The following is an 18,783-nucleotide window of genomic DNA, read 5'->3' as shown; positions in this document are numbered from 1 at the left end:
CATTTTTCTATAAAGAATGATTTAGTGAATGATTTTATATGATAAATTCCTTTTCTATAAATTAGTGCTGATAAATATCTGTGTAATTATGGGCAATTGATTCTGGTTATTTTCTTCAAAAATGCGTTTTTGTTTTTTGAATTTTGAAAGAATAATGCAGCAAAACAAGTGTTCAAATAAATATTCTATTTTTATGTTTTTGGTCTTATACAGATGGAGTCTCCATTGCCTGCAACCGACTTCACAATTTTCACCAGTTTCACTATGAAACCAAACACTACTAACACAACACAAGATTTTTGTGAACTCCCAGCTAATGAGGTTTTTATATTTGCATATTCACTACTGTTTCTCATAAGTCTGGTGCTGAACTGCATCACCATGCGGGTGTATTTCTGCACCAATCAGCGTATCCAGTCCAGTGTCACAGTCTACATGAAGAACCTCGTTGCAGCTGACTTTTTCCTTTGCCTTTGTTTACCTTTGCGCATTGCTGCGTATGCTAATAATTCAGGGATGATAAACAATATTTACTGCAGCTTTGGAGCAACAGCACTCTATATAAACATGTATGCAAGCATTTTCTTCATGGACTTTATTGCTGCAAACAGGTATACACCAAATGCTTAATTTATTGCTTAATTTCTCAAAAAGAAAAAAAAAAGTTTATATACAAAACATTAGTTTCATGGCAATTAAAGCTCAGCTCATTGGTTTAAAAAAAGTGGTATTACAACAGAGTTTCAAAGAGACCACCAAGTGAGCAAAGATGGCAAATCTTAAATTGATGTCCCAAATCCACTCACAGTCTTCATAAGTCAACACATTGGAGATTTGAAGTCTCCAATATATTTCAAGTGATTTCAGTCAGAGTTTATTCATAGAGCTCTTTTAAAAACAACAAGTCTCTACCAAAGTACTATACGACATAGTCAGAATAGAACAGTAAACACATAAAACAAAACATAAAACCAAAGTAATGCAAACAGTTCTCATACTCAGTGAAACGCCAATGAGTGGAAATATGTTTCAAGGCTAGATTTAAAAGCAGAAAGTGTTTTGGTCTGACAAACATGGGGGGTTAAATTATTCCAAAGTTTTGGGGCCCCTTACGAAAAAGAAGTTTATTCAAGTGTGCTATTAGTATACTTCTTTAAAACTAAACTGTTTTATGGTAGAGGGTGCTAGTATGCATCTTCTGTACAAAATTTTCAAAAATACACAAGTGAAGAAGAAAAAGAAACACCACCCATCAGGCACCGTACATCAAAGTGACTCCGACTAATCCAACGTCAGTCAGACGTCATATTTCGGTTGAAAATTAAAGTCGGGTTGACGTCTAAACCCAACTTTGTTTGATGTCAAACTCCGACATCAGACAGACATTGAATTTTGGTTGGAATAAGCACCACACTGCAACAATGGATGAAATGCATGGAAGCACATTGAATATCTCAAGATCTCCGCAGAGGAGGATTAAACAACTTCACAAACAGCATTACCAGCTTCACATATTACTAACCAGACTGACTTTATTTCTGTCAGACATCTACAAAAGCTCTTATTGAAAATTAACAGGGGTTTAACTCTAATGTGTTTAATTTCCATAAAAGCATAACAGTTAAACACCATAACAGTGATTAGTGTTTCCATTAGTTGAGCTCTTAACACTTATTATATGTTTTGGCTATTGTGGCTGCTGTTTGTTTGTCGAGCACATTTGCAGCATCAAAAAAGCTAAAGTGACATGAGATAAAGTGATGGCTGTTACCTGTTAATGGTTTTATAATCATTGTGAATAACCTGATTCGCTGATGGTTTTTAATTAACAATTATGTTGTTCCATTAGTACATTCATATTACAAACCCTGTGTTTCTGCCATATTGGATCCAGCAGCATTATAACAATCAGTTAAAATCTTTTTACAAACATGAGCTCAAAAAACGTAACTTATACTGACACACACAGACATCAACAATCAACGTATGAATCTCAACAATGGTGACATGCTGCAATGCATGCTGGGGCCATGCGTTTTATACTATGGTGGCTCCCAGCATGCATTGCTGCATGAAGCATGTCACTATTGTTGAGATTCACATACTGATTATTGATGTCTATGTGTCTCGAAAGCTTTTTCTCCCAAAATGTATTTAAAAATAAAAATTCAGAATGTCTGATCTGAGGGAAGAAAGTATTGTCTCTTGAATATTGTTCATTAATAATAAATAACCACTTTGGGTCAATGACAATAAAAATAATATTCCTCAATCATTTTTCTTAATGATGATGAAAACTATATCACCTTATCTTTGTTTATGGCTCCTTTTATAACAAATTATGTGTTTTGGTAAACACTATTACAGGAACCACAAACTTACTAAGCCAAGATTCAAACTACCCAACTAGAGCAAACACTGATCACAATAATGGTGACCAAACATTTTCAAATAAAACATCAACATCTAAACCTCTGTTAATTCTCAAAAAGCACTTCTGTAGACGTCTGACAGAACTAAAGTCAAACTGGCTAGTAATAAGTGAAGCTGGTAATGCGTGTACTGCCATGCATTTCACTGTTTTTTTATGTTTTTTTTTTTTTTTTTTTTTGCAGGGGTGGGGGTGTTTATTCCAGCCAAAATTCAGCATCTGCCCAACATTGGAGCTTGACATCAAACAGTCGTTGGATTTGGACATCAACCAGATTTTCAATTTCAAACAAAGTCCAACATCTACCCGCGTTTATAATGTTTGAGCTATCAATCACTCGTTGAAGACCATAATGTTTGAAGAAACTGTAGGTAACAACTGGTAAAATTTACATCTAGGTCATAAAAAGCATGATAATAGCTACACTTAAATATTTTCTTCTCAGCCATGTAATCAATTGCTCTTGAACGAAATCTCCTCATCCGTTGTCTGATTGGAATATTGCAAGGATTTCTGTGTAGTTAAAGTGTGCATAGCCTGCATCTATCAACTTTTTTTTTGTAACTTACCCACATTAAAGTGTTAAATAATGCATGAAGCTAGAATGAAATATTTTTGTTTACAAGCAGATACACTGTTCTTTCGTTGTATGTTTTGCATGCTCAGATATTCATGTAACAAAATTTATACAAATTCAACCTAAATAGGTACATAGTAGTCTAAAAGTATAAATTTCACTTTTAAAAAACTTATGAGTATACTTGCAGTTTGTGTACAAAGTATTTAATTAGTAAACTATCAGCAAATCAAGTTCACTTTTATTATAACTGCAGTACAAACTACAAACATAGAGGTAAACTAGTTGTGTGCTCAAAGTTTGCTAATGTTATACTTAGAGTATATTTAAAAGTATATTTTATATACTAGAAAGTGGGCCGATTTAGTCCCAAGAAGTATTGAAACATTACACTTACAAATATACTACTAGAACACTAAAACACTTTGTATACTTGCTACATAGAGTATACTTAAAAGTATACTTGAACTTTACCTAAGTAAACTTAATAAAATAAACTTAACGTATACTACTTTTTGCTTAAGGGCTGCAACTGCAAAATCATAATCATACCTGCTTTTCAGCCTTACTCAAGGGGATGATAAAAGGAAATGCTCAGCAAAGCTACAAAAAGTGCACTTGATAGAGCATGTGGATGTATTAAATCAGAAAGATATATTGGTGATAGTCCATTTAATTATTTGAATATCCAAATACCACAATTTCTGTTTTTCCTTAAAACATTATGCCAAAGAATACTATGTTATGCATGCAAGGCCAGTAGTTGGCGATCATGAAACACCCTGTGAAAACATTATATGCATGCACATGATGTCAACCTTTTTACAAATTCACATTTTTGTTGCTTACATAGATATGATACAGGCATCATGTTCAAAAGGTTGTGTCTTAAGGCCCCCAAAATAGAGTTATTGAAGACACCTAAAGTTCACGAACAGAATCACTGAAGGAGAAAATGGTAAATTATTGGTTACCATTACAGTGGTCAGTGTTTGCTTTAGTTGTGCTCTTGACCCTTGACGTTTTAACGTCACATTTTGTATGGTTGTTGTATCTCAGTTATAACACCTAGACAAGTTAAGTAATCTGTTGTCACAATTTTATTGAGTAAATATAGAGAATTACTTTTTACAGTGTATGTTATGCATACAAGGCCAGTAGTTGGCGATCATGAAACACCCTGTGAAAACATTATATGCATGCACATGATGTCAACCTTTTTACAAATTCGCATTTTTGTTGCTTACACTGTAAAAAGTGTTTCCCTATATTTTTTCAGTAAAATTGTGTCAAAAATTTACAAGCAATATTATTAATTAAATTTAACACATTTTAATTAACTAGAAATAATCATTAAAAATGAGTAGAATAACATGAAAAAATTAAGTAAAATTTACATGAAAATATTGATTTTATTGGACAAAAAACAAACAAACAAAAAACACTATGCTAAAGAATACTATGTTATGCATGCCAGGCCAGTAGTTGGCGATCATGAAACATTATATGCATTCACATGACATCAGCCCTTTTACAAATTCACATTTTTCTTGCTTACATTGATATGATACAGGCATCATGTTCAAAAGGCTGTGTCTTAAGGCCCCCCAAACAGAGTTATTGAAGACACCTAAAGTTCCCAAACAGAATCAAAGGGTAAATTGTTGGTTACCATTACAGTGGTCAGTGTTTGCTTTAGTTGTGTTCTTGACACTTGATGATTTAATGTTACGTTTTGCATTGCTGTTGTAACTCAGTTATAACAGCTAGATGAACTAAGAATAAAGATGATCAGGTAGTGTTGGTCATGCTATTACATAATCTTTGTTCTTCCTGAATATCTGAACTCATTCAGAGTCTGATCTCTGAGTCAAGATAACATTCATTATGGCAGCCCTGTGATTCAGCAAAAAAAGAAGTGGAATTTTCAGTGTAAACCAGAGTTTGAGAATTCTGTTTAAAACAGAGAAAGGGGAGCTTTCTTTTGACACACAGTCACATCAAGAACCAGCGGTAAATTACTGGTAAATTAATGGTTGCCAGCAAAAAAAAGTGTTTTTCTACAGTTTGTTGCCGTTAAGTCAAGGAAAAACAGTAATATACTGTTAAATGTAAATGTCAGATTTACCAAATGAAAAAAAAAAATAATAATTTAACTAAAATATTTGTGAACATCCATAGAAAAAAATGTATGCAAAGTCATACACTGATAATGAGAGTAAATACTGAACTCAACTGTATTAATGTGTTTTCACAAGAGAGATCTGTTAGTTTAATGCAGTTTTGTTGTTCACCATTGTGCTGGAGAGTAGAGCCTGTGCTTCAGTCAATGATGAGCCACAATTTCTGATTTTCTGCTTCTTTATATAAAGACACTGATACAGTGGTGATCTCTGTGTTAAGTACTTCAGCACATACATGTGTGCTATAGCTGACAATTAACTGCAGTGATTTAAGTTAAAGTCATGCATTTAGTTTCTTTACTACTACACATTAAGTGTTTGCATCTTTATATTAAGAAATACTCCTTCTCAGTGGAATTAAATGAAATAAGTTCATAGTACACTGTAAAAATTTTTGCCGTTAAATAACAGTAATTTTCTGGCAGCAGGGGTGCCAGTAAAGTACTGTTAATTTACAGCTCTTAACCTTTAATTTACCACTCTTATTTTTTAACAGTATTTTACCGTAAATTCTACCATGGAAATTAACTCCACTCCCACTGCTTCAAACAGTTCGAGTTTTTAAACTAGCATTCCCACGATGTTAGTACTATGAACTTATTTCATTTGAGTCCACTGAGAAGGAATATTTCTTACACTTAATGTGCAGTAATAAAGTAACTAAATACATGACTTTTCACTGTATCAGCGACTCCACATTTACTGCCTTTATATAAAGCAGCAGAAAATCAGAATTTGTGGCTCATCATTGACTGAAGCACCGGCTCTACTCTACAGCACAATGGTGAACAACCAAACTACATTAAACTAAACGATCTATCTTGTGCAAACACACATTAATACAGTCAAGTTCAGTATTTACTCTCATTATCAGTGTATGACTTGGCCTATTTTTTTTCTATGGATGTTCACAAATATTTTAGTTAAATTAACTTTTTTTTCATTTGGTAAATCTGACGTTTACATTTTACAGTATATTACTGTTTTTCCTTGACTTGACGGCAAAAAACTGTAGAAAAACACTTTTTTTTGCTGGCAACCATTAATTTACGGCAAGAAACAGTAGAAAAACAGTTATTTACTGGCAGCAGGGGTGCCAGTAAATAACTGTTTCTTTACAGTTTGTTTCCTGTAAATTAATTACAGTTTATTATTGTTAAATTATGTTTCATGCTGTTTTTTCTTCATCTTAAATCTTTAACCCTTTAAACCCCACAAGAAAATCCTCAGTTTTAAATGAACACTTATAATGTGTGCACACTACAGAGTGTTTGAGTAACACTGAATCAGTGAAGTTAATGAGATAATTTGGTGATTAATTGATGATAGAGCATTAGTGATAAACACCTGCAGAATCACTGAAGGAAAGAGAAACACAAGATCTACAAATGACTTCAGCCACAGCCTTAAATGAAATCAACTGAATAAAAGAATACATCAAATCTCTCAAGATCTGATTAAACAACTACTAAAACAGCTTCACCAGATTCACATTACTAACCAGACTGACTTTATTTCTGTCAGATGTCTACAGAAGAACTTATGGAGAGTTAAATAGGTTTAGGTGTTTTTTCACTACCATGATGGAGATCAGTGTTTACTTTAGTTGGGCTCTTGAACGTGACTTTTCAACAACTAAGGTTTTTTTTTTTTTACATGCTGTAACAATGCGCTTTTGGAACCTGTTATAGCAAAACAAAAGTACACAGAAGAAAAAAAATCTGATATTGTTGTTTATAGATTGACAAGAACAAATACTATTATTTCTGATCTAATCCCGTGTCTCTTCTCTTATTGAATATTGATACTACTGTTAAGAAAATTTCACTCATAATAAAAAAAAAACCTTAGCTGAAATTTAGACAGAAACATCAAGAATCAGTGTATGAATCACAACAATGGTGACAATCCACAAAATAAATGAACAGATCAGTTCTGAACATCACAACACATGCTACTAAAACTTAAAACAAATGCAAAATTATAAGCACATAAGAATTCAAGAAAATAAGTGAACAATTCAGGGGCATAATTTATTCATGCCGCAATGCATGTTGGGAATCATGGATGAGTTTTATCCTGTGCTGGTACCCAGCATGCATTGCATCATGAACCTTTTGATTGTCACCATTGTTGAGATTCATATGCTGATTGTTGATTTCTCTCTTTGAGTGTTGTGTGGACTGCTGCCCGAAATACTTTTTAACTAAAACTAGTCGTTAAATCCATAAATACTGGTTATCACACTACTTTTCAATCTTACAAAATTGAAGTGTCATTCACTCAAATATTTCAACACCAAATTAATATTTGATTATCATAGTAACACTTTAAGTCAGTCTAGTAGCTCATGCCTGTTAGAAACAATCATAATCACTTGACTATCAAAATGAATACTGCTGTAACAGATGCATCATAAAGATACAAATACAGCAATAAAACAAAATTTAAAGTGCAAAAGTCAATGGTCAGGAGCCCAACTAAAGCAAACACTGATCTCCAAAATGGTGACGCTAAACGAAACAGTAACATTATCATCTAAATCTCTTTAATTCTCAGTAAGATCTTTTGATCTCTGTTCTCTGATCTGACAGAAATAAAGTCAGTCTGGTTAGTAATGTGTGAAGTTGGTGAAGCTGTTTGTTGATCGTTTAAATCTTCAGTTGATTTCATCTAAGCCTGTGGCTGAAGTCAGTTGTATTTCATGTGTTTGTCTTGTTATGTTTTTTTTTCTTCAGTGATTTTACTCATTAACAGCAGCTGTTGATCAGTGTCTGAATTCACTCATTAGTGTTCATTCTCTCTGTCAGGAGGATTATATTAGTAAACTCATGTGGAATAGTGAATGAGGGTGTAGGGTGTGATTTGAAACACAGCCGCTGAGTGTCGACTTTGAACGTTGTTAATTTACGATATATAGCAGCAGGCTACTTCTCGAAAATGATGAATATTACCCAGAATGCACTGTTTTAATGAAAAACAGTATTTTACTGTCGAAATTTGGCCGTTTTTTTACAGCGATTTTTAACAGTGTACTACACACTGTAAAAAATTTTGCCGTTAAATAACAGTAATTTTCTGGCAGCAGGGGTGCCAGTAAAGTACTGTTAATTTACAGCTCTTAACCATTAATTTACCACTCTTATTTTTTAACAGTATTTTACCGTAAATTCTACCATGGAAATTAACTCCACTCCCACTGCTTCAAACAGTTCGAGTTTTTAAAACTAGCATTCCTACGATGTTAGTACTATGAACATATTTCATTTGAGTCCACTGAGAAGAAATATTTCTTACACTTAATGTGCAGTAATAAAGTAACTAAATACATGACTTTTACTCAAATCACTGCAGCTCATTGTCAGCTGTATTACACATGTATGTGCTGAAATACTCAACACAGAGATCATCACTGTATCAGCAACTCCACATTTACTGCCTTTATATAAAGCAGCAGAAAATCTGAATTTGTGGCTCATCATTGACTGAAGCACCAGCTCTACTCTACAGCACAATGGTGAACAACAAAACTACATTAAACTAAACGATCTCTCTTGTGCAAACACACATTAATACAGTCAAGTTCAGTAGTTACTCTCATTATCAGTGTATGACTTTGCCTATTTTTTTTCTATGGATGTTCACAAATATTTTAGTTAAATTAACTTTTTTTTCATTTGGTAAATCTGACGTTTACATTTTACAGTATATTACTGTTTTTCCTTGACTTGACGGCAAAAAACTGTAGAAAAACACTTTTTTTTTGCTGGCAACCATTAATTTACGGCAAGAAACAGTAGAAAAACAGTTATTTACTGGCAGCAGGGGTGCCAGTAAATAACTGTTTTTTTACAGTTTGTTTCCTGTAAATTAATTACAGTTTATTACTGTTAAATTATGTTTCATGCTGTTTTTTCTTCATCTTAAATCTTTAACCCTTTAAACCCCACAAGAAAATCCTCAGTTTTAAATGAACACTTATAATGTGTGCACACTACAGAGTGTTTGAGTAACACTGAATCAGTGAAGTTAATGAGATAATTCGGTGATTAATTGATGATTGAGCATTAGGGATAAACACCTGCACAATCACTGAAGGAAAGAGAAACACAAGATCTACAAATGACTTCAGCCACAGCCTTAAATGAAATCAACTGAATAAAAGAATACATCAAATCTCTCAAGATCTGATTAAACAACTACTAAAACAGCTTCACCAGATTCACATTACTAACCAGACTGACTTTATTTCTGTCAGATGTCTACAGAAGAACTTATGGAGAGTTAAATAGGTTTAGGTGTTTTTTTCACTACCATGATGGAGATCAGTGTTTACTTTATTTGGGCTCTTGAACGTGACTTTTCAACAACTAAGGTTTTTTTTTTTTTACATGCTGTAACAATGCGCTTTTGGAACCTGTTATAGCAAAACAAAAGTACACAGAAGAAAAAAAATTGTTTATAGATTGACAAGAACAAATACTATTATTTCTGATCTAATCCCGTGTCTCTTCTCTTATTGATACGACAGCATAAGAAGGAACACTGCTGAGCCATAAGTTATAAAAGACTGTTAAGAAAATTTCACTCATAATAAAATAAAAAAACCTTTGCTGAAATTTAGACAGAAACATCAAGAATCAGCGTATGAATCACAACAATGGTGACAATCCACAAAATAAATGAAAAGATCAGTTCTGAACATCACAACACATGCTACTAAAACTTAAAACAAATGCAAAATTATAAGCACATAAGAATTCAAGAAAATAAGTGAACAATTCAGGGGCATAATTTATTCATGCCGCAATGCATGCTGGGAATCATGGATGAGTTTTATCCTGTGCTGGTACCCAGCATGCATTGCATCATGAACCTTTTGATTGTCACCATTGTTGAGATTCATATGCTGATTGTTGATTTCTCTCTTTGAGTGTTGTGGGGACTGCTGGCCGAAATAATTTTTAACTAAAACTAGTCGTTAAATCCATAAATACTGGTTATCACACTACTTTTCAATCTTACAAAATTGAAGTGTCATTCACTCAAATATTTCAACACCAAATTAATATTTGATTATCATAGTAACACTTTAAGTCAGTCTAGTAGATCATGCCTGTTAGAAACAACCATAATCACTTGACTATCAAAATTAATACTGCTGTAACAGATGCATCATATAGATACAAATACAGCAATAAAACAAAATGTAAAGTGTAAAAGTCAATGGTCAGGAGCCCAACTAAAGCAAACACTGATCTCCAAAATGGTGACGCTAAACGAAACAGTAACATTATCATCTAAATCTCTTTAATTCTCAGTAAGATCTTTTGATCTCTGTTCTCTGATCTGACAGAAATAAAGTCAGTCTGGTTAGTAATGTGTGAAGTTGGTGAAGCTGTTTGTTGATCGTTTAAATCTTCAGTTGATTTCATCTAAGCCTGTGGCTGAAGTCAGTTGTATTTCATGTGTTTGTCTTATGTTTTTTTTTCTTCAGTGATTCTACTCATTAACAGCAGCTGTTGATCAGTGTCTGAATTCACTCATTAGTGTTCATTCTCTCTGTCACGTGGAATATATTAGTAAACTCATGTAGGGAATAGTGAATGAGGGTGTAGGGTGTGATTTGAAACACAGCCGCTGAGTGTCGACTTTGAACGTTGTTACTTTACGATATATAGCAGCAGGCTACTTCTCGAAAACGATGAATATTACCCAGAATGCACTGTTTTAATGAAAAACAGTATTTTACTGTCGAAATTTGGCCGTTTTTTTACAGCGATTTTTAACAGCACTGTAAAAATTTTTGCCGTTAAATAACAGTAATTTTCTGGCAGCAGGGGTGCCAGTAAAGTACTGTTAATTTACAGCTCTTAACCATTAATTTACCGCTCTTATTTTTTAACAGTATTTTACCGTAAATTCTACCATGGAAATTAACTCCACTCCCACTGCTTCAAACAGTTCGAGTTTTTAAAACTAGCATTCCTACGATGTCAGTACTATGAACTTATTTCATTTGAGTCCACTGAGAAGGAATATTTCTTAATATAACGATGCAAACACTTAATGTGCAGTAATAAAGTAACTAAATACATGACTTTTACTCAAATCACTGCAGCTCATTGTCAGCTATAGCACACATGTATGTGCTGAAGTACTTAACACAGAGATCATCACTGTATCAGCGACTCCACATTTACTGCCTTTATATAAAGCAGCAGAAAATTTGAATTTGTGGCTCATCATTGACTGAAGCACCGGCTCTACTCTACAGCACAATGGTGAACAACCAAACTACATTAAACTAAACGATCTCTCTTGTGCAAACACACATTAATACAGTCAAGTTCAGTATTTACTCTCATTATCAGTGTATGAATTTGCCTAATGTTTTTTTCTATGGATGTTCACAAATATTTTAGTTAAATTAACTTTTTTTTTTCATTTGGTAAATCTGACGTTTACATTTTACAGTATATTACTGTTTTTCCTTGACCTAACGGCAACAAACTGTAGAAAAACACTTTTTTTGCTGGCAAACATTTATTTACGGCAAGAAACAGTAGAAAAACAGTCATTTACTGGCAGCAGGGGTGCCAGTAAATAACTGTTTTTCTACAGTTTGTTTCCTGTAAATTAATTACAGTTTATTACTGTTAAATTATGTTCAATGCTGTTTTTTCTTCATCTTAAATCTTTAACCCTTTAAACCCCACAAGAAAATCCTCAGTTTTAAATGAACACTTATAATGTGTGCACACTACAGAGTGTTAGAGTAACACCGAATCAGTGAAGTTAATGAGATAATTCGGTGATTAATTGATGATTGAGCATTAGTGATAAACACCTGCAGAATCACTGAAGCAAATAGAAACACAAGAACTACAAATTACTTCAACCACAGCCTTAGATGAAATCAACTGAATAAAAGAATACATCAAATCTCTCAATATCTGATTAAACAACTACTAAAACAGCTTCACCAGATTCACATTACTTACCAGACTGACTTTATTTCTGTCAGATGTCTACAGAAGAACTTATGGAGAGTTAAATAGGTTTAGGTGTTTTTTTCACTACCATGATGGAGATCAGTGTTTACTTTAGTTGGGCTCTTGAACGTGACTTTTCAACAATTACGTTTTTTTTTTTGTTTTTTTTTTACATGCTGTAACAATGCGCCTTTGGAACCTGTTATAGCAAAACAAAAGTACACAGAAGAAAAAAAATCTGATGTTGTTTATAGATTGACAAGAACAAATACTATTATTTCTGATCTAATCCCATGTCTCTTCTCTTATTGATACTACAGCGTAAGAAGGAACACTGCTGAGCCATAAGTTATAAAAGACTGTTAAGAAAATTTCACTCATAATAAAAATAAAAAAAAAACCTTTGCTGAAATTTAGACAGAAACATCAAGAATCAGCGTATGAATCACAGCAATGGTGACAATCCATAAAATAAATGAACAGATCAGTTCTGAACATCACAACACATGCTACTAAAACTTAAAACAAATGCAAAATGATAAGCACATAAGAATTCAAGAAAATAAGTGAACAATTCAGTGGCATAATTTATTCATGCCGCAATGCATGCTGGGAGTCATGGATGAGTTTTATCCTGTGCTGGTACCCAGCATGCATTGCATCATAAACCTTTTGATTGTCACCATTGTTGAGATTAATATGCTGATTGTTGATGTCTCTCTTTCAGTATTGTGAGGACTGCTGCCCAAAATATTTAAAGCTCAAAAATCCATATTCAGATAATCACATTACCGTTCAATCTTATAAATTTGAAGAAACAAACAAAAGAAAAGTGTTATTCACTCACATATTTCAACACCAAATTATTATTTGACTATTATAACAACAAGTCAGTCTAGTAGATCATGCCTGACAGAAACAGTCATAATCACTTGACCATCAAGATTAATATTTCTGTAATAGATGTATCACAAAGATACAAATATAGCAATGAAACAAAAGTTGAAGTACAAAAGTCAAGGGTCAGGAGCCCAACTAAAGCAAACACTGATCTCCACAATGGTGATGCTAAACGAAACTAAGATTATCATCTACACCTCTGTAATTCTCAATAAGATCTTTTAATCTCTGATCTCTGATCTGATAGAAATAAAGTCAGTCCGGTTAGTAATGAGTGAAGTTGATAAAGCTGTTTGTTGATTGTTTAAATCTTCAGTTGATTTCATCTAAGGCTGTGGCTGAAGTCAGTTGTAGTTCTTGTATGTGTCTTGTTTCTTTTTTCTTCAGTGATTCTACTCGTTAACAGCAGCTGTTGATCATTGTCTGAATTCACTCATTAGTTTTCATTCTCTCTGTCTGGTGGACTATATTAGTAAACTCATGTAGGGAATAGTGAATGAGGGAGTAGGGTGTGATTTGAAACACAGCCGCTGAGTGTTGACTTTGAACGTTGCTAATTTACGATATATAGCAGCAGGCTACCTTCTCGAAAACGATGAATATTACCCAGAATGCACTGTTTTACTGAAAAACAGTATGTTACTGTCGAAATTTGGCCGTTTTTTTACAGTGATTTTTAACAGTGAGTGCAACCAACTTCACCAACTTCACACATTACTAACCAGACTGACTTTATTTCTGTCAGATCAGAGAACAGAGATCAAAAGATCTTATTGAGAATTAAAGAGATTTAGATGATAATGTTACTGTTTCGTTTGACATCACCATTGTGGAGATCAGTGTTTGCTTTAGTTGGGCTCCTGACCATTGACTTTTGCACTTTACATTTTGTTTTATTGCTGTATTTGTATCTTTATGATGCATCTGTTACAGCAGTATTAATTTTGATAGTCAAGTGATTATGGTTGTTTCTAACAGGCATTATCTACTAGACTGACTTAAAGTGTTGCTATAATAATCAAATATTAATTTGGTGTTGAAATATTTGAGTGAATGACACTTCAATTTTGTAAGATTGAAAAGTAGTGTGATAACCAGGATTTATGGATTTAACGACTAGTTTTAGTTAAAAAGTATTTCGGGCAGCAGTCCCCACAACACTCAAAGAGAGAAATCAACAATCAGCATATGAATCTCAACAATGGTGACAATCAAAAGGTTCATGATGCAATGCATGCTGGGTACCAGCACAGGATAAAACTCATCCATGATTCCCAGCATGCATTGCGGCATGAATAAATTATGCCCCTGAATTGTTCACTTATTTTCTTGAATTCTTATGTGCTTATAATTTTGCATTTGTTTTAAGTTTTAGTAGCATGTGTTGTGATGTTCAGAACTGATCTGTTCATTTATTTTGTGGATTGTCACCATTGTTGTGATTCATACGCTGATTCTTGATATTTCTGTCTAAATTTCAGCAAAGGTTTTTTTTTTATTTATTATGAGTGACATTTTCTTAACAGTCTTTCATAACTTATGGCTCAGCAGTGTTCCTTCTCATGCTGTAGTATCAATTATTAGATCAGAAATAATAGTATTTGTTCTTGTCAATCTATAAACAACAATATCAGATTTTTTTTCTTCTGTGTACTTTTGTTTTGCTATAACAGGTTCCAAAGGCGCATTGTTACAGCATGAAAAAAAAAAAAAAAAAACCTTAGTTGTTGAAAAGTCACGTTCAAGAGCCCAACTAAGGTAAACACTGATCTCCATCATGGTAGTGAAAAAAACACCTAAACCTATTTAACTCTCCATAAGTTCTTCTGTAGACATCTGACAGAAATAAAGTCAGTCTGGTAAGTAATGTGAATCTGGTGAAGCTGTTTTAGTAGTCGTTTAATCAGATCTTGAGAGATTTGATGTATTCTTTTATTCAGTTGATTTCATCTAAGGCTGTGGCTGAAGTCATTTGTAGATCTTGTGTTTCTCTTTCCTTCAGTGATTCTGCAGGTGTTTATCACTAATGCTCAATCATCAATTAATCACATAATTATCTTATTAACTTCACTGATTCAGTGTTACTCTAACACTCTGTAGTGTGCACACATTATAAGTGTTCATTTAAAACTGAGGATTTTCTTGTGGGGTTTAAAGGGTTAAAGATTTAAGATGAAGAAAAAACAGAATGAAACATAATTTAACAGTAATAAACTGTAATTAATTTACAGGAAACAAACTGTAGAAAAACAGTTATTTACTGGCGCCCCTGCTGCCAGTAAATAACTGTTTTTCTACTGTTTCTTGCCGTAAATTAATGGTTGCCAGCAAAAAAAGTGTTTTTCTACAGTTTTTTGCCGTCAAGTCAAGGAAAAACAGTAATATACTGTAAAATGTAAACGTCAGATTTACCAAATGAAAAAAAAAGTTAATTTAACTAAAATATTTGTGAACATCCATAGAAAAAAAATTAGGCAAAGTCATACACTGATAATGAGAGTAAATACTGAACTTGACTGTATTAATGTGTGTTTGCACAAGAGAGATCGTTTAGTTTAATGTAGTTTGGTTGTTCACCATTGTGCTGTAGAGTAGAGCCGGTGCTTCAGTCAATGATGAGCCACAAATTCTGATTTTCTCCTGCTTTATATAAAGGCAGTAAATGTGGAGTCGCTGATACAGTGGTGATCTCTGTGTTAAGTACTTCAGCACATACATGTGTGCTATAGCTGACAATGAGCTGTAGTGATTTGAGTAAAAGTCATGTATTTAGTTACTTTATTACTGCACATTAAGTGTAAGAAATATTCCTTCTCAGTGGACATAGTACTAACATCGTAGGAATGCTAGTTTAAAAACTCGAACTGTTTGAAGCAGTGGGAGTGGAGTTAATTTCCATGGTAGAATTTACGGTAAAATACTGTTAAATAAGAGCGGTAAATTAATGGTTAAGAGCTGTAAATTAACAGTACTTAACTGGCGCCCCTTCTGCCAGAAAATTACTGTTATTTAACGGCAAAATTTTTTACAGTGTACACTGTAAAAAATTGTGCCGTTAAATAACAGTAATTTACTGGCAGCAGGGGCGCCAGTAAAGTACTGTTAATTTACAGCTTTCAACCATTAATTTACCACTCTTATTTTTTTTTTTTTTACAATATTTTACCGTAAATTATACCATGGAAATTAACTCCACTCCCACTGCTTCAAACAGTTTGAGTTCAAAAGCTAACATTCCTATGATGTTAGTACTATGAACTTATTCCATTTGAGTCCACTGAGAAGGAATATTTCTTAATATAAAAATGCAAACACTTAATGTGTATTAGTAAAGAAACTAAATGCATGACTTTAACTTGAATAACTGCAGTTAATTGTCAGCTATAGCACACATGTATGTGCTGAAGTACTTAACACAGAGATCACCACTGTATCAGCTTCTTTATATAAAGCAGCAGAAAATCAGAAATTGTGGCTCATCATTGACTGAAGCACCGGCTCTACTCTCCAGCACAATGGTGAACAACAAAACTGCATTAAACTAACAGATCTCTCTTGTGAAAACACATTAATACAGTTGAGTTCAGTATTTACTCTCATTATCAGTGTATGACTTTGCATACATTTTTTTCTATGGATGTTCACAAATATTTTAGTTAAATTATTTTTTTTTCATTTGGTTAATCTGACATTTACATTTAACAGTATATTACTGTTTTTCCTTGACTTAACGGCAACAAACTGTAGAAAAACACTTTTTTTTGCTAGCAACCATTAATTTACGGCAACAAACTGTAGAAAAACAGTTATTTACTGGCAGCAGGGGTGCCAGTAAATAACTGTTTTTCTACAGTTTGTTTCCTGTAAATTAATTACAGTTTATTACTGTTAAATTATGTTTCATGCTGTTTTTTTCTTCATATTAAATTTTTAACCCTTTAAACCCCACAACAAAATCCTCAGTTTTAAATGAAGACTTATAATGTGTGCACACTACAGAGTGTTTGAGTAACACTGAATTAGTGAAGTTAATGAGATAATTATGTGATTAATTGATGATTGAGCATGAGTGATGAACAACTGCTATTAACAAACAAAATTACTAAAGGAAAGAGAAATACAACTGACTTCAAAATAATTCAACTGAAAATCAACTGAAATAAAATAATTCATAAAATCTCTCAAGATCTGATTAAACAACTCATAAAACAGCTTCACCAGATTCACATTACTAACCAGACTGACTTTATTTCTGTCAGATGTCTACAGAAGATCTTATTGAGAGTTAAATATGTTTAGGTTTTTTTTTTCACTACCATGATGGAGATCAGTGTTTTCTCTAGTTGGGCTCTTAAACGTGACTTTAAAACAATTATGTTTTTTTTTTACATGCTGTAACAATGCATTTTTGGAACCTGTTATAGCGGGGAGAAAAAAAGTAAACAGAAGAAAAAAAATCTGTTATTGCTGTTCATAGATTGACAACAACAAATACTCTATTATTTCTGTTCCAATCCCGTGTCCCTTCTCTTATTGAATATTGACACTACAGCAAAATAAGAAACACTGCTGAGCCTTAAGTTATGAAAGACTGTTAAGAAAATTTCACTCATAAAAAAAACCTACACTGGTATTTAGACAGAAACATCAATAATCACAACAATGGTGACAATCCACAAAATAAATAAACAGATAGGTTCTGAACTTCACAAAACATGCTACTAAAACTTAAGACAAAAGCAAAATTATAAGTACATAAGAATTCAAGAAAATAAGCGAACAATTCAGCATCATAATTTATTCATGCCGCAATGCATGCTGGGAGTCATGGATGAGTTTTATCCTGTGCTGGTACCCAGCATGCTTTGCATCATAAACCTTTTGATTATCACCATTGTTAAGATGCATATGCTGATTGTTGATGTGTCTCTTTGAGTTTTGCGGACACTGCTGGCCAAAATATTTAAAACTCAAACTGTTATTAAATCAATATGTTCAGATCATCCCATTACGGTTCATTATCATAAAATGTGAGAAACAAAAAAAAAAAATTGTGTAATTCACTCAAATATTGCAACACCAAAATAATATTTGACTACTATAGTAACACTTTAAGTCATTCTAGTAGATCATGCCTAACAGAAACCACCATAATCACTTGATTATCAAAATTAACATTGCAGTAACAGATGTACCATAAAGATACAAATACAGCAATGAATCAAAATTTGAAGTACAAAAGTCAAGGGTCAGGAGCCCAACTAAAGCAAACACTGATCTCCGCAATGGTGATGCTAAAATAAACTATCATTATCATCTACATCTCTGTAATTCTCAATAAGATCTTTTGATCTCTGATCTGAAAGAAATAAAGTCAGTCTGGTTAGTAATGAGTGAAGTTGGTAAAGCTATTTGTTGATTGTATACATCTTCGGTTGATTTCGTTTTAAGCTGTGGCTGAAGTCAGTTGTAGTTCTAATGGTTAACAGCAGCTGTTGATCATTGTCTGAATTCACTCATTAGTTTTCATTCTCTCTATCAGGTGGACTATATTAGTAAACTCATGTAGGGAATAGTGAATGAGGGTGTAGGGTGTGATTTGAAACACAGCCGCTGAGTGTTGACTTTGAATGTTGCTAATTTACGATATATAGCAGCAGGCTACCTTCTCGAAAACGATAAATATTACCCAGAATG

The 18,783-nt window shown here is 33.1% G+C and overlaps 1 protein-coding gene across 1 annotated transcript in view; it reads left to right on the top strand.

The window, feature by feature from the left end:
- Window positions 1-285: 285 nt before the first annotated feature.
- Window positions 286-18,783, top strand: part of LOC128028881 (P2Y purinoceptor 14-like) — a 29,004-nt gene continuing 10,506 nt past the window's right edge. Inside the window, exon 1 of the mRNA XM_052616200.1 lies at window positions 286-611. Coding sequence (XP_052472160.1) covers window positions 382-611 — 230 coding nt within the window. The 5' untranslated portion in view covers window positions 286-381. The remainder of the gene's footprint in view (window positions 612-18,783) is intronic.

The sequence above is a fragment of the Carassius gibelio genome, chromosome A15 (assembly GCF_023724105.1).
Source record: "Carassius gibelio isolate Cgi1373 ecotype wild population from Czech Republic chromosome A15, carGib1.2-hapl.c, whole genome shotgun sequence".
Taxonomy (NCBI): Eukaryota; Metazoa; Chordata; class Actinopteri; order Cypriniformes; family Cyprinidae; genus Carassius; species Carassius gibelio.
Note: the sequence above shows the minus strand (reverse complement) of the source record. Positions and strands in the feature narration are given on the sequence as shown.